At 28.4% G+C, this 18685-nt stretch overlaps 1 protein-coding gene across 1 annotated transcript; it reads left to right on the plus strand.

Moving 5' to 3' along the window:
• Window positions 1-10192: 10192 nt before the first annotated feature.
• Window positions 10193-12098, plus strand: LOC110633745 (protein LURP-one-related 10). Its single transcript, XM_021782473.2, has 3 exons — window positions 10193-10689; window positions 11376-11603; window positions 11750-12098. Exons 1-3 carry the CDS (start codon window positions 10399-10401, stop codon window positions 11894-11896), a joined length of 666 nt encoding a protein of 221 aa, XP_021638165.2. The 5' UTR covers window positions 10193-10398; the 3' UTR covers window positions 11897-12098.
• The last annotated feature ends 6587 nt before the right edge of the window (window positions 12099-18685 follow it).

An 18685-nucleotide genomic window follows, 5' to 3' on the forward strand; every position in this document is an offset into this window, starting at 1 on the left:
CTCCACTGTTGGCCGAATTCCGGGCTGCTGCCTCCACTTGAGAGGTCATCAGCCGAGTGGGGAGCCGCTTGGGAGGTCGTCGGCCGGTCACCGAAGAAGGAAAGAAGAAGAAGAGAGGGGAGGAGAGGAGAGGAGAGGAGATAATTTTTTTTTTGGGGGGGGGGGGGGGGTTGTGCTGCGAAAATTTTCTGGGTTTTTTTTTTTTTATTACAGTCATCCCCCCTTAAGAAAAATTCTTCCTCGAATTTTTGAATAAACAAGAGATAAGGAAAAGAAGATTATTAGAACAAGTGCAATCATTACTCCTCCAGCTGTGCAGAGATTGGTAAAACATTTATTCTTCAAACTCCTCGTATATTTTATATGACATTCTACTGCTCTCTTATTCTACTATAGTGTCCTAACTGTCATCATCTCTTCCTAGAGATGCTCTTATCTCTTGGCTATTTATTGACTATTTTTCTGACATCTCAAGTATTCATTATAACTCCACTACTCTCGACTTGATATCTGATAACTTTAATCAACTTTGGCGCTTACCTCACTTTTATTACGCCCTAACGTGTCTCTTGGTGACTTCAGTCCTCATTCCTTTGTTTCAATATTCTATGTTTCCCCAAAACATAACTTATGTTCCTTACCCTATAGTATCCTATGAAATGCTTTCCTGTAGCACCTATCATATACATCTCGTTCGAAACCTTTACTTATTCTTTGACCTTAACGGTTAGTACCAATGCATCTTCTCACTTTCATAATACTTTAAATTTCCAATCTATTTGTGTCATTACTAAGGTACTTAGACTAACCTCTGTCCATCTTATGTAACCAGTCAGGTAGAGTCCCCTCCAAGGGCCAAGTGTATCATTTATCAACATTGGAAAGTGAATTGGGTCTCTTCTCTTATAGGACAAATGTATTTGTATTCCCTGACAACCCAGTTAATGCAACTTTATCGTTTCCCACTCCTTCTCTGAAATGGAAATATCTAGACTTCTTCCTAAAACTTCTTAGTATGTGGCCTACTTCTGACACATTGGCACTTAGGTCGAGGCTCCATTACTCCTTTAATCTATCATCTCATAATAACTTATTTCAAACATCTCTTGGTGTGTCACTAGCAGGCTTATTCCTTCTTATTCTCACCACTGTAACTAAATCTATTAAGCTCTTTTCTTGTCCTTTGGATCTTATCTACTTTTTTTTTTTTTATTGTTGATATCCTTTTAACCTACTGTACTTATTCTTTAACCTTTGTCCTGTCTCATTCTTATACTTTTTCCTTCAAGGATGTCCATCCCATCATCAATTTTTGCCTTCCTTTCGTTCCTTAGTCCTATCTTGATTACTAGTTCCATTACTTCAGGAATTTTAACCTTACGATTTACTCCTACTAGCACATTCTTCACCTTATGTAATACTTATAATTACCCATAGAAAATTCTTTTTGTATCCCCTTTTTCCAACTTAACTATCAGAACATTATCATTTCCCACCAACCTCAGTAGGAAATTGCTCATCCTGGATGGATAGGAGCCCCTGAAACTATAAGTTCCATCTGAACTAACACAGCTGTGGGAAATGTGTGCCATGCCTTAATTCTAAACAAAATACTTCATGTGTTCATTCTCCTTAATATAATCACATATACTGCCTATAGCTTTCCAAACTTTAGCCTCAACTTTTCCCATTAGCAACAATTTTATCTATTGAAACTCATCCACAATTAGTATTCCCTCCAGCACATAGTTTAAAACAATTGCAAGCCTTAGTAGCTAACTCAATTTAACTCCTGTCATTACTCTGATTGTCCTTTCATACTTAATACTAGGTATGCACTTACTGTCATTCTCATATCAAGAAATTATATATGAATTGGTGCCTACCAAACTCTCAAATAACTAGGTCTCCTTGACTCAGTCTCTATTCCTTATATAACCTTCTAGAACTAAAAGCACAAGCTAAACTTGAAAAGAAAGAAAAATATATCCTCTTATATTCAACTACGCCCGATTGTCCATATAATAATGTTTAACCTATGTTTCTTGGTCTTTCTCTTCAAATTTCATCATCTCCTAGCACAGTTGTGCTCTACCTATAACGTATCATCTGCATGAACCCTTTATCGTACCATTGTCCTTCCTGAAATAATATTTTATAATTTATTAACTTTACTTATACTTGACCTATGATTCATATCTATCAATGTTTATATTGTGCCCTTAACTTTTATTGAATCCTGAAAGATTTCTCTCACTAATAGATTCTTCCAGCACTAATTCCACTCTTATCTATGATCATTAATTTGATCATTGAACTTTCTAGTGATTTATAACCACCCATACTTATCACTTTTCGTTCTACCTCTACTGTTGTTCAATCGTTATTGCTTCACTGCAAAGTGATTCTGTTGGTCACACTAAAAATGTTTGCCTGACATTCATAATGAACCTCTAACTACCTTCTCACTATCTCAAAAGTCTAACCTAAAGCCTCTGTGTCATTATCTATCATTCTTTTCCTCTCATCATACCTATTTGATCCCTTAGATTGACTTTTATTCAACTTATTACTTACTAACTTCTTTTTCTCTACCTAATCTTCTTGATACTGTAAACAAGTTAAAAGAATCTTGCCCCATTGCTATCCACTTCACTTTAGGAATAGGGAATAGATAGAGTATGATCCAATCATGCAACTCCAAGCTCTATATTTTAGCCCCTGGCACTACCTCAACTACATCATGCTATGAGCATCACATTACTGAATTCCATACCTCCATCACTATTCTCACTAATGTGGTCCCATTTTGGGTTCTCTATCCTTGTCATTTACCTTGCCAAGAATAATACTTAGCCTACCCTATATCTTAACTTTGTTCCTTTTATTATGCGCCATTCAGGTTGTCCTTTCATTTATTTCCTTTGTCTTATCCAAAATAGAACTTGACTATTCTATCCCTGGTTCCATTCTTCTTCCTAACATGACAGCTATACTTGCTAACTATATCTTTCAGAGTCTCTACCTCATTGTCACATATCTGTGCTACTCAGTTTTGGTTCTTTGACCACTCTAGCTAGTACTTCCACTAGCATTTAGATTATATTGCATCTGCAATAAATTGTCTAAACTTTCATTCTGTACTTTCTCTATCCATTGGCTTTCTGTGATTTATCTTCGCTAATTTATTACTCTTAATACTGTTATAATTAGATTATACTATTTTTTTGAACAATATGAAGTTAGAAAGGAACTCAGGAAATTGCAGTTATACTTTTATTGTATAATCTCTATTCTTATCCTTTAGATTACATAATACCCTTACTACCTCGAGAACTGAGTCTGCAGTAATTTTATTTATTTATTTATTTATTTATTTATTTATTTATTATTATTATTATTATTATTATTATTTATTTTATTTTTTTTTCCATGTTTACTCAATTGGTCAAAACTTAAGATACCGGGCACCCAAATCCGTCATCCAATTCAAAGGATTTACATCCATCATGATCTGATTATATATGATTCCTATAATGGAACTTGTATCAATCTCCAGAATACCAGAGCCGACTACTCTCTACCACACTCTACAGTCCCATCTGGGGCACTATTTTGTTGGTCACCATTATTAGTAATAAACCCCTATCCCTCTTGAAAGAATAAGACCACTTTACATCATAATTGACTGCAAAAAAGGTACTACATCTTCCACCTTCCCACAACCATGTCTGGCTATATACTCTCTTATCATACTGCAAACCCCTTAAAGCGTCGTTTCACAGGCTATGAACATCATCCATAGCATCCTATCTCCCTTAGGGGAGAAAAATAGTACCCTGCGCCCCGCTGCTACACAAGGAAGATACTATTTTTCACTAAACTTTGGGCAAAAGGCCCATTACAATGCCAAAACTCTCTAAGACCCCATATCAAAGACCAAATGGCCTCACCCTATAGGTTTTACCTTTAATTTATGACTATACTGAAACCGCTAGTCTTTCAGCAATTCCTGATGTAACTGTAGCTCATGTTAGGGTAACTGAGTCACTGACTCTAGCTACCTTGCAACTGTGACCCTTTAATATTCTAGCTATAAGGTTTTAAATCTCTACCTAGGATTTTCAAACTCTTTTGCAGTAATAGAACCCTATTCTGGCATAACTGTACCAAAACAGAGACTGCCTGCAAACATCCTCATCATAAGCACTACAGGGAAATATGCAGCTCTACACAATAATCCCATGTCGGTACTGTAATCTGCAGCTTACAGAGCAGACATCGAGAACATTGTATAGTTACTACGATACATCCTGACAGACTAGGCCTCCCAATTTCCTATCTCTCTTGAATCTTCTATTATCATAAACTTATTCTGATTGGGTCATCCACTGATGACTGCCAGCAGTGGTATCCTCATCCTTATCTAGGGCAACTGTACTTTCAAGACTCACCTTTATGTACTCGTTCCTTGCACGAAATGGGCACACCATTTAAAGCCATACAGACAGAAACATAGCATTTCTTGGAGTACGTATCCTCATGACAGACCTCAACATGTCTGCTAACTCTATTTTACATTTCTATGTACTCTACAAAAATCAAGACACTAATTGAAGCACTTTTATATTTCCCAAGGTATAATGCAGAATCTAGAAATAAAGAATTACAGAAAAGACAAAACAGAATCCTATACTCCGCATGTGAACTCCTAATTAGACTCTTTCCTAAAGCTTTAGACATGTACTTCCCATGAATCTGGAGCCTAAGCTTTAATACCAACTTTGTCACGACCCAACCTATGGGCCGGATCGGCACTAGGACCTGGGCCAGCCTAAAGCCCCTGAGGCCTGTAGTAAGCCTAACTATTCCTCATCCCATGACTAGGCCCATAATTTAGGCCCAATATGCATATAAAATAATTTAAATTAAAGTGTTATAATTTTATTTCGAGCCAACTTAACCCAGTAATTATCAGAAACTAAAATTAAGGGAGCCCAGCTCAACCCTATTACATCATTTACAAACTATTTAAAACTCATAAAAAAATTTCATTTATTAATACAAAAACTTAAATTCATATAGTCCCTGACAGGATTAATACTACTACTAGTACATGCAAAGTTCTAAATTATAATTTAGACAATAATAATACCGTTAAGTAATTTTCTCCATAACCTGCGAGGAAAAGAATAGGTTATTCTGAAAAAGGTCTCCTCCTGTAGCCTAGAAAAATAGGTGAACAAGAGTGAGCGTTCGACTCAGAGAGTAAAATATCAATTTTAATCATAATCTCTATAGCTATCTAAAGCTAATGTATCCTGTGGAGTGAAATGCAACATCGTCACAAATTTCATATAAATCACATCAAAAAGGTAATTTGGAGCACTCACACACTCGATAAGGTCAAACAATACATATATGAGAGCTGATCTCCTATACAGCCCTCTTAATCCAACCTGTGCCAGCAAAAAACTCAAGCCGAACTTTCGCTTAATAAACCAAATCGGGGTCCCAGTGAAGAACTCAAGCCGTGTCTACCTCGAAGGACCGGGTCCCAGCGAAGATCTCAAGCAGTGTCTACCCGTCCTGTCCATAGCCAACACTATACCACACGCACGCCAACTCACGTACACTGCTCCAAATTACCATGACAACATTCATGGCACTTTAACAATTATGAATGCAACATAAAATGTGCCTAGTGTTTAACTACATAAATACATATTTATAAGTGATGCATGGGCATGCTGAAATATATAATAATATCGAAATTATAATTAAAATTAATATTTTATTCACAATACACCGAAGACTATTGTGGTTGCTGGATGGAGGAAAATAGCTGACATCAATCACCTGATAATTAAATTATAAATTTATTAGTACAAAGTCAAAATAAAACTTTAAAGATGCAACAGACAACCTAATTCATGCCAAAAATTCGGTAGAGTTTTTTCTATACCTAGGACCTACCCAACCTGCCAAAAATGATTCAAATAGCACTTCTAAACTCAACCCATATCTCATCATCATTATATGGCCCCTCCTGGGCCCTCCAAACTAAACAATACTCAAAATCTTAAAAATTACGTTTTAGTTCATATAATTGACATTTTGCAAAAATCCACTCAAAGAAGCTCTAAAAATTCTAAAATCTAGCCCCGTGGTCCTTAATAAAGTTATAAAGCTATCGCAAAAGTAATGGTAATTTTCTAATCACTCATGAATATTTTATTCAAGAATATTACTCAATTCCATAAGTTTCCAACAGCTAACATATTCTCAATTCAACCCAATTCAATATTCACATATTTAAACCTCCATCCTTAAGTTTCAACCAATCATATAAAATTTAAATATCATAATTTCAAATAATCTTATATGCTTATGCTAAAAATCTAACTAAAATCCATCTATATTTTTCAAAAATATTCTACAATCACTCAAAAATTCAACAAACACCATAGAATATCTCCAAATAATTTTACTTTTATCATATATTTTTCTTAAAATTTTTCTCAAATTTTTCCTGTTTAAGGAACATTGCATTTATGCTCCACAGACAGAGAAATAATGAAAATAATCTTACCCGAAGCTTATCTGTGTCTCAAAATTTTCAAAAATTTATGAGGAAGCCTCTGAAAGTTGAATCATCTCCAAAGCTCATCGGAACCATCGCGCACGGTGGCCGGCCACCGGTCGTCAACGACATCTGCGAGGAAATGGTTACACCAAAATGTTTCTCTCCTCCTCCTAAGTCCATAGGTGGTCTTGGATCATCGATCCATCAGTCGAATTGTCGGAAATCTCGTTGAAAAGTAAAAAAAAAAAATCGATTTTCTCTCTCCTTGCGGGCATCGAAAACGGCCACCAAATTCGGCAAGGCTGGTTTCATCTGAAAGGGCTCTTAGTAGTCCATAGCCGTTGGAATCACTCCAATCGAACGTCGGGATCGCCGGATACGAGCATTCAAAGTTTGGGACCTTTTTTTTTCTCTCTCTCTCTCTCTCCACTGTTTGTCGGATTCCGGGCTGCTGCTGCCGCTTGGGAGGTCACCGGCCGGGTGGGGAGCCGCTTGGGAGGTCGTTAGCTAGTCACTGGAGAAGGAAAGAAGAAGAAGAGAGGGGAGGAGAGGAGAGGAGAGGAGAGGAGAGAAATTAGGGCGGGGGGGGGGGGGGGAGGGTTGTGCTGCGAAAATTTTCTTGGTTTTTTTTTTTTATTGTTACAATAAGTATTTTTTATACCTAAATTATTATAATCATTTCCCCTTATTTTTCGCTTACGTTCTCTTATTTCTTTCTCTTCATATTTTTTATTCTCCTCAATGCCCGCATTTTTCTATCATTCATTCTCTTCTTATTTTTATTTGTTGATAAAAACGATACAAGTTATTTATATAAAAGTCAATCAGTTTCCTTAAATTTTTAAGTAATCAATGAAAATTATTTTTCTATAAAGAAAATATAAAAATGATAAAAATTAAAAAAAAATATAAATTTAGATTTAGTCTACGCATAATAAAATTTCTATTTTATTCAATAATATATTTTTCAAAATATGATATTTTATCAAAATATATGGTCCAACTAATTAATTTCACTAAAATAGAGAGATTAAATAATAGTATTCTTTAAAAAATAAGAATCAATTAATTAATTTTTTTTAAATAAAAGGACTAAATAATAGTTTGAATAATATGAATAATAGAAAATTTAATGAATAGACTAAATAGAAGTAAAATAAAAAAAATTAATATTATATTTTTTAAATATAAAATTTAAATAATTAATTTTATTAAAATATAAAGGCTAAATCATTTTTTTCATAATAAAAAGCTGCGCAAGGATCAAATTCCGAAGGGGTGGCCAAAAGTCCCGCAGGTGCAACCAAGTGCAAGGAAAACGAAAAGGGAGAAAAAGAGGCAACCTGTATATAATTTTATTTATAATAATATATATTTAATTATAATTATATATTTTTCATTAATTAAATTACTTATCGATTAAGATATGTATAATAAATTTAGAGTTGAGAATTTTTGACATGATCCGATTACACGACATGACTCGATGCATAGTTAAACAGATTTAAGTTTAGTATAAATAAGTTTGGACCACAAAATGATAACATACTAAAAATAAGAATTTAATCGAAATGACCTGCTTAATTCAATAAGATATGGAGTAATCCGTTTATTCAATCACGTTAACAGGTTAACCTGTTTTATTTTGATCCATTTAAATTTATTTTGATATTTTTATTTATAATTAAAAATATAATTTTACTCTTAGTATATTATAATTTATATTTTTTTTGTTATTTTTATGAAACATTTGATATTAAGAGAAAGTTTGAATTCTTGAATAATATCATCTATATTAAACAAATTATATAGTGAAAAAAAATTAAAGTCAAATATTATAATTGATTTCATTTTATACATAAATAAATTATATGAGGTTAAGAAAATAAAACTACATAATGACTATAAATTTCTTTTGAAGATTGTTAATATTTAAAAATAAAAATTTTATTTATTTGAAGAATAAAAATAAAGGATTAAATTTAATAAAATTTTAGTATTGATTAAAAAATAATTTCTACGAATAAACGGATAAAATAAATTAGTGATATTATTATTTATTTATTTATTTTAATATAACTTTAATTTAATTTATATATAAAGAAGATCATATTTACTAGATAGACCTAAGTTCAAATTCTATCCCCTCCCTTACAGCCATCTCAAATTTTTTAAGTAAACAAGTAATACGGGTCATTAAATAGATTATATGGGTTATATTATATAATTTGTTTAGATGACTTATTTGATAAATAGGTCATTAAATAAGTTACACGGGTCGTGTCTTTCTTATCTGTTTAAATAATCTATTTATTAAATAGATTATATGAATTGTATCGACTGACCTATTTAATAAATAGATCATGTTTGGATTAAGAGTTTATAACACAACTAATAATTATTTCATGTTCGGATCAAGTATAATCGTGTCGTGTCAAGTCAAAACAAGACAAGACGTAACACAAATTGCCACTTGTAAATAGATTAAAATATGTACAAATATTTTTCCATAACTTATAATGAAATTAAAATTTTAAATTATATTAATTTTTTTTATAAATAATATAAATTTATAAAGAATTTTCGTTAATTCATAAGCTTGTCTTTTAATTTTGAGTTTTCAAAATAAATTATTTTTTCATACCTAAAAATGTGTAAAAAAAATAAAATGTTATGATGAGAGAATAAAAATGATTTCATTTAAAAAAACGATTAAAATATAATAAATGAAATATCCTAAGTTTTTGTTTTAAACACAATAATACCATTAAATCCTTTTGCTTCACATTGAATCCGGCCTTGGATCAATCTTCACTGGTCATTGAGATTAATAAAGTTGATTTTATTTTATTAATATTGGTGGTTGATTTACACATATTTGATTTGTTTTAAAAGTCTGTCAAATTTAAATTATAAATGAATTAATATTTAATTTTATTTATAAATTAAATAAATTATTTAAAATAAATAAAAAATAATAAATATTCCTTAATGAAATAAAAGATTATATAATTTTAAAATTATCAATAATATTTTTATTTTTTATATATTAATTATAATCATATCAATAAATTAAATTACTTTGAAATACATCTTAACTAATTACTAGAATTGCTTAAAAGTTTTTTAAAATAATTTTTTAAACAAATAATTATTTATTTTTAAATTAATTTATATAAATTAAAAATTACTTTTAAAATTAAAAATTACTTTTTATGTAAAAAATTAAAAATATATTTTAACCAACCACTTTAAAGCAACTATTTAAAACTTACTTTTGACTTTAAAGTAATTGTACTGCCTAAAAGTTATCATTGTTGATGAATTATATTATTTTTAAGTACGTTTTAATTAATTATTTGAATTATTTAAAAATTATTTTGTTAAATAAAAAATTTTTTATTTTAAATTTATTTTCATAAATTAAAAATTAAAAGTAAGAAAATTAATACTCAGAATTTATTAAATTTAAAAAAATTATTTGTTAAATATTTTTATTTTATTATTATGTTGTAAGAAGATAATAAATGTAACAATTATGTATCATGGATAAAAAGTATGTAATTATTTTTAATGCTATCTTCCACGCCACCAAATCTTTAATCAGCCACCGCCAAATTCTTAACACGTGGCCACTTGTTGGTCCTGCTTCATGCCGTGCGATGTTTTGTTTATTTGTCAACTGAATCCTATATATAGCCAATAGAATCCATATCATCCAAGTCGCAAATCGAATTCTCTCCATCGCTAGCTTTAGCTTTCTGTTTCTCTTTCTAATTTCAGCTTGTTATTTTTCTTTTCTGCGATTTATTATGGCCCGTTTTCCAAGTAACCCGATTCCGATATTTAAAACTTGTCAACAGTCTCCGTTGCAGTCTCCATTGCAGTCTCCAGTGGTGGTGATCGGACCACAGTTCTTGGCACAGTATCCGATGGACCTGCAAGTGTCCACCAAGCTTTTGGCTCTTGGAGAATGTAATTTAGGCGTCACCGACACTATGGGCAACCTGATTTTAAGGGTGAAAAGTAAACTCTTAAGCATCCATGATCGGCGTTATTTGCTTGACCCCTCTGGCAATGTCATTGCCACTTTCCTACAGAAGGTACGTTTTCTATCAATTTTTTTTTTCTCCTCTCTATCTGATTTCTACTTTTGATACCGTTTTAGATTTTAATATTTTTTAGGGGCCGTTTGGTTTTTAAAAATAAAAAGGGCTGGAATCGAAATCTTGGCTCGAAATCAACTAGAGTGAATAAGTAGTTTTTTAAGACTTCGATATCTTTAGGAATGACAATAGATCAGGTTGAAGGAGGGATCGCTCTTTCGTCCTTGTTTCATAAGTTTGGGATTGAAGCGGGACTTCCATTCCTACCCATAGGCCATAGGAATTAAGGGTTAGAGCGGAACTTCGTCGTAGGGGAGGGGCGGATTTTCCGAGGAGAGTTTTTTTTATTTTTTTTTATTTTAATTTATTAATATATAATATAAATTTATTTATTAACAAATAAAATATAATTAAAAATATAAATTTTAGACATAATAATAATTTATATTTTTTTATTAAAATTATAATATTTAAATATATATATATAAATTATTTTTTAATAAAAAAATAATATATTAATGTTCAGTGAATTACGGAGATTCGATGTAGGAAAAAGGTATTTCCAATTTTAATCCCGCATAAATTAAAACTGAGACGAAATTAGAGAAAATTGATCGAATTTAAGCGAATTGGATCGAATTCAAAAAGTCTCCCTCTAACCATGGAGTATTGATTCCTTTCAGATATTCACTGCCCATAGGAGATGGCTTGTTTTCAGAGGAGACAGCGCAAACCCCAAAAATTTAATTTTCAGCGTGAAGAAATCGTCTATCATCCAAATCAAAACAGAATTAGATGTATTCTTAGCTACTAACACAGCAGAAACTGTCCCTGATTTCAAGGTCAAGGGAAGCTGGTCTGAGAGGTCTTGCACCATATATCTTGGGCAATCCAATGCGATCATCGCACAAGTAATTAAGCTCTAAACCAATTCTAATTTTATTTTATTTTTTTCCATTCATATGAAGAACTTATAAATCACATTATCATTATTTTACCAAATTATGATATATACTCAGTTAAGGTGACATATATATGTTAATGGTACGTAATGCAGATGCATAAGAAACGTTCACTTTCAACTGTTGTGTTGGATGCGGACAAATTTGGAGTGACTGTGTATCCCAATGTGGATTATGCCTTCATAGTGGCACTTGTGGTGATTCTTGATGAGATCAATGAGGATCGCCATGGTGATAATTAGATAGCAATTAATGTTAATAATAGAAATTTTAAAAAACTAATAATTAAAGAGAGTGGATTGCATTTTCTTTGTTGCGTTCTCTATGGAATACATGTATGTATTTAGATGGAGTTGGAGTGGAGTGACCAAGTTTTGTGTTTCTTTCCTCATGAAAACATATATTTGATGCTGAAATGAACTGCTGGGGAGAATTTATGATTGTTCTTTTTTCTTTTCTTTTCTTTTTTTAATTTTTTCTATGTTCTTCTCATACATATTCAGCAGGATGTGTTTAAAAAAGTTTAAAAATTAAAAAAACATAATGAAGTGAATTATGTTTGATTAATTTTCATATTTGAAAAATAGTTGAATTAATTTCTTAAATTAAAAAATTAATATAAGAACAATAATTTAATTTATTACAATTTTTACTAAAATCTTTATTTTATTTTATTTTATTTTTATCATTCCTGTATATTAAATACAAAAAGAAAGGAATTCTTGGACCAAAATACAGAAGAATCAAGTCCCTGTCCCATGCCTTGTGGCAAATGAATTGGCTAGGGTTTTGAGTGAAGCTGGGGGCTTGAACGCATGTGCTTTATTTTTGTTTTTGGCGTATTAAAAAGCACTCTTGTAGGTTACATGTCAAACAGCCTTATCCCGGTGCAATCATTGATTATATAAATACGTGTATATATATATATATAAACTTAATTAAATGAGAGTAATTAATATAAATTTAAATTTGGGGTGAACTGCTTATTTTAGCTAATATTGGTGAACATTCAATCAATCTATTTTTTTATTTTTAAGAACCTGTAAATTAATAAATATAAACCCAACAAATATAGTTAGAATAAATATATTTTATATGGAAAATTTTTTAAACATTAGGATTATGTTGAATTTCAAATATTATTTTTAAAATATAAAAGCTTTTAATTTTTCCATCAGCTTATTCATGATTTTATTTTGAATTATAATTTTTATCTTATAATTAATCATACTACATTGCATCAACACTATAATTATTTTGTAATATTAAATAAATTTCATCTTTATTTATTATAAAATAATAATTAAAATTTAATTATATTTAAATAAAGATAAATAATTTTACCGATCTAATTTTCAAATAGAATTTGAAGGTGATGGGTTTTTTTTTTTTTTTTAATTCAAAATGACATAGCAAGAAGTGTAAAATAAGTAATTTTTCTTTGGAGGGTGTATGGATATATATTGGTCATGAGATAAGTGGATGTGCTTCGCTAGGCCTATGTGTCACCTAAAGGCGTTAAGTTTTTAATTATCTTATTTTAAATTAAAATAAACTTTTTTCTTAGTTTAGTATTTTTCTTATATAATCTTCACACTACATGTTCTATAAACAATAAGAAATTTTAATAATAACTATGAAAATTATAAAAAAAATATTGATAATTATAAATAATTTATCGACTAAAAGGAGAAGTTAAAAATTAAAATTTAAATAAATTTATATCGATGAAATTACCAATAAAATTTTTATCGAAAAAATATTTATTAATAATTACTGACCAACTCATATTTGATTAGTAATATTAAAAAGAAAATTTTACTTATGAAAATTTTTCATTGATAATTATTAGCAAACTCGTATTTGATCTGTAGTACTAAAAAGAAAATAAAAAAATTAAAATAAATTACTTATGAATATATTTCATTAGTAATTATCAATGGATTAGTATTTGATCGATAATATTAAGAAGAAAATAGCAAAAACTTTTAAAAAAATTTTATCTATAAAAATTGTTCCTCGTTAATTATCAAAGAGTTCATATGTAAATGGTAATATTAAAAATAAAAAATAAAATTTTAAATAAATTACCTATAAAAATATTTCGTCAATAGTTACTAACGAATTAATTTACATTTGGTCGGTAATATTAAAAATATTTTTAAGGATTAAAAAAAAATTTATCTACCATAAATATTGTCGATAATTACTAATGAACTCATATTTCATTGGTAATTTTAAGAAGAAAATAAAAAATAAAATTTTTAAAAAAATTATCTATGAAAATATTTCATCGATAATTATCAATGAATTTATATTTGATCAGTAATATTATAAAATAGAAAAGAATTTTAAGAGGATTAAAAAATTTTACCTACTACAAATATGATCGGTAATTACAAATGAACTTTGGTTTCGTTAATAATATTAATAAGAAAATAAAAAATAAAATTTCAAAATAAATTATCTGTCTTTGGTAACTTATTTTGTCAGTAATTCATCAATAAATTATAAAAAAAGTGAAATTTTTACATCATTTTTTGATACATTAAAAAGGAGTTGGTTCCCAACAAAGAGAAACCACTCTCCAACTTAAAATAATTGTGACATATCCACTGTATGGGGCTTACTTTGGGCTAGTTAACTTTTAAAATTTACTTGAATGTTAAAATTTAAAATTAATTTTAAATTAAATTAAAATTATTAATAATTAACAATTAGTTTAAAAAATAATAAAAAATTTAAAAGAAAAAATTAAATTAAATGAAATTTAAATTTAAATTTAATTTAAGAAATCAATAAAAATAAATTTAAAATAATAAATTAAATTGAATTAAAAATAAAAAATTAAATTAAAAATATATAAAAAAATTACCAATAAGAGTTGTCATCGGTAATTATTGATAATAATAAAAGCATGCGATAATTTTTTATTTTCGATAATTATCAATAAAAAATGTCATTGGTAAATAGCGATAATTTTTAAGACAACGAACTCCCATAAAATTACCTTAAAAAATATAATTTATCTGTAAAATAGTTCTTCGGCAAATTTGACAACAAATTTTTTTTCATCGGTAAAAATCACTTATGCTAGAATTTATGAATGAATTTTGGCGTAATTCTAATTACCAATAAAATATAGTCATTTTTCATTGCTATTTTTTTAGTGATAATTTTATTTATTATTTTATAATATGAAAATTTAATTTTTCACATATCATGACATTTACTTAACTAAAAATTAAAAAAAAAATTATATAATGTTATTTTAATAATTTAGGAAAAATCACAAAAAAAAAACCTCTCACTCTTTGATAATTTTTACAATTTTACCTTATTTTTTTTAAATAATTTTATCCTAACGTTTGACATCTGATTTAATTATATCCTATTAGTTATTAAACTTAATGGTAACACCACATCATTATTTCTAATAAAAATTATAATATCTAATTAACCGATAACTATATTCCTAAATTATCTTAATAATTTTTAAATTTAAAAAGAAAAAATCAGGATCTCTAATCCAAAATCAATTCTGTTTGGCAGAAGAGTACAGAACAGATTCCTCTAATTGGAGGGGTTCCCTTCAAACACAATGCCCATTTTGATTTTGATAAAACCATTTTCACATGTTTCACGTCTCACAACAACAAAGCTTTATTAGTTAAGTAAATTAAGCCATCCTAAACACTTGTATTTTCCTTATTTTTTGATAAAAATAATGCATAAAAACAATAATACTTTATTTATGATTAATAATATACAGAATAAACTGATTAAATTATGTTATTTAACAAATTCAACTAATATAAATAATTTAGAGAGGATAAGACTCCTCTTCTGAAGACTAGATTTTAAAACATATATAACAAAATTTATTAATTTTTGCATGAGATGAACAACTAAATTGTGTCTGTACATGGCTTGAAAATGTAGAAAATGGCTACTTAAAAAGAAAATAAAGAGCATGAATCACGTATTATACTGGTGAAATGTGCCGCACTATCAATCAAACTTTACAAAAATAAGTTTTGCATGTTACACATTCATCTAACAAACCAGAAACCAACACTTCACAGCTAGATGGAGACCACATTAATCAATAAAACAAAAACCACACGGAAAAAATTAAAAAAAAAAAAAAGTTAACATAGAAAACGCGTTCACTTATAATAATGGAAAACAATTTTTTTAATTAAAAAAATATATTTTTTATAAATAAATTATTATAAAATTTATTTAAAAACTTATTTTATTAAATTTTTTTATATATATTGTTTATTTATTTATTTTATAATAATAAGATTAATATTTATTATTGTAAAATTTTTTTAAATAATTATTTAATTTTAATTATAAAAATTTATAATTTAATTTTAGTGATAAAAAGGCTATTACAAGACTTTTGTTATAATAAAAATAGTTAAAACATTTTAAATTTATTTTTCAAATCTTACTAAATTTCAGAAAATCGAAAACTTTATTTTTTTTAAAAAAAACTACATAAAGTTTTATTTTTTTTTTTTTAGAAAAAAACAATGCTGCGAATAAAAAATTTTGTTTTTTACTTTTCTTAATTTTTTTTAAATTACCTCAATTGAATATAAATATATATATATATATATATATATATATATATATATATATATATATATATATATATATTTATATCCTTAACTTTTTTATTTTCAATAACTTTTAATTTTTGAGTTATCAAATAATAAATTATTTTTTTATACTTAAAAATATGTAAAAAGTATAAAATGTTATGGTTAAAGAATAAAAATGATTTCATGTAAAAAAGCGATTAAAATATAATAAAAGGATTATCCTAATTTTATATTTTAAAACACAATAATACTTTTAAATCCTTTTGTATATATATTATAAACGAGTTGTTTTACCCACACGAATTATTTTTTATTTTATTTTAATAATATAGTCTAATATTTATTTTTATATCTTATAATATTAAAATCATACTAAATTTTTATTAATGTTAAAAATTTTAATTATTTATTTTAAATTTATATTAAATTTAAAATAATTATAGAGTCATCAAAATCTAATTATGCTTTGACGTCCTAAATGATTATTAATTAATTATATTAAATACAATTTAAATTTACGTTAAATTTTAGAATAATTATATGCTTAACAAACTCAAATTAAAATTTTTGTTCTTAAATGATTATTAATTATTTTCACTAAAAAGTTTTTACAAGAATGCAAAATATATTATCTCATATTTTTGCTAATGATGCATACATTTTGCATAGTAATTTAGGTTTAATTTCATAGCCATTTTATTTGATTATTAGTCACTTTTAGCTAATTTCATTAGTTATTTAGATAGTTTTTTATAATTGCCAATTTTTGGATTAATTTGTAATTTTATTTTATTTTGTAGGAAAAATGATGTTTTTGAAGGAGTAAAAAGAAATTTTGCCATTGAGGAGTGATTTCTACAGCCAAAGATATCAAAAACAAGTTTCAAAGTTGAAATATGCATTGGCCAAATTACGCATTGTAACACCCCCGTTGTATAGCCTGGTATATTTCACTGTTCCGGAGACCGGTGTCGGTCCGGACAATTAATGGGATTAGGGCCACATTTAAGACAATTTGAGAAGCCATAAACACAAAAAATTAGTAATGTTTAATTAGTTAACTATAAATAAGAAAAACAGAACATAAGAGGTTAAACGAGCTGAGAGTCACAGCGATGAGTGACCTCCTCGGGAACGACTGCGAAGTCATTTTAAACTCAAATTTCGAACCGTAAAAAGTGACGCTGCGGTCCTTAGGACCCTTATGAACACAGTGGAAAAGAGAAAATCATGAAAAAGAACTGTTAAGTCGGTCAAATAATTAGGTCAGGGAGCCGGAAGAAATATTGGATTATTTGCAAACCGGGATGAACCGGCGAGGGGCAATTTGGTCAATTGACCCCGAGAGCTGACTCCTGACCTAACTGTCAAATAAAATCGGAGAAAAGAAAATTTCGGAATTGACAATAGAATTAAAGAACTAATAAAAAAATAAAAAAAAAAGAGAAAAGGAAAGAGTTTGGAAAAGTCAAAAGTTATGACATCATGCATGATGTCATAACTAAATTCATAAATTGAATTAATTAATTGGGATTTTTCTTGTGGTCTTCCATAACTAAAATTTATAAAAGAAAATAAAAGAAAAAAAAAGTTTAGAAAGCTCTTCTTCCCGTAGCTCACTTTCATTCTCCCTCTCCCTCACCCAAAACCTTCATTAAAGCTCATTTTGAGCTTGATTAAATCCCTAACTCCACCATAGAAAGTTAAACCTCCAATATTAAACCTTGATTTCAAGCCTTGATAGAGGACTTGACAACAAAAAAAAAAAAAAAAAAAAAAAGAAGAAAGGAAGAAGTTTGAAGGAAAGAAATTCTGCACTAAGGTTAGTAGATTAAATTTGATTTTTTTTGTTGAATTAGTTGTGTTATTAGTCTAATTAACTAGAAACTAAAGAAATGAAATAAAAAAAAAATTGTGAAGGACAAACTGAAATTTGGGCAGCTTGAGAGGAGTATGATTTACATGAATTTGATGCATTAGAATAAGTTTAAAAGCTTTGATTAGTGAATGGTTAAGGTTAAGTGCACTAGTTGTGATTTAATGCATGAGATGGAAGAGCTAGGGTTTGAATGTTAGGGTTTTGAGGCAAAATTTAGGAGAAATGCATAAATGGCATGTTTAACCTATTGTAAAATGAAATAATGGTCAATTATGACCAAATAAGTTGTGTGGGAATGGTAGGAAATTAAACCAAATTCGTAGGTTTAAAGGTCATGTTGCTGGCAGCATGACCAAACCCACTTTGAAGGACCAAAACTCAAATTTTACAAGTCCAATTGATATGCCACCAATTGGAGATGAAAATAGACATAAAAGAGCACAATTTTCATTAAGGAACCATGACCAAAAACTGACCAAAACTTGGTGAAACAATTGACCAAAGTGAATTGATTGCAGGCTGCCCTGCACCAAAAC

Source organism: Hevea brasiliensis, chromosome 3 (genome assembly GCF_030052815.1).
Source record: "Hevea brasiliensis isolate MT/VB/25A 57/8 chromosome 3, ASM3005281v1, whole genome shotgun sequence".
NCBI classification, from domain to species: Eukaryota; Viridiplantae; Streptophyta; class Magnoliopsida; order Malpighiales; family Euphorbiaceae; genus Hevea; species Hevea brasiliensis.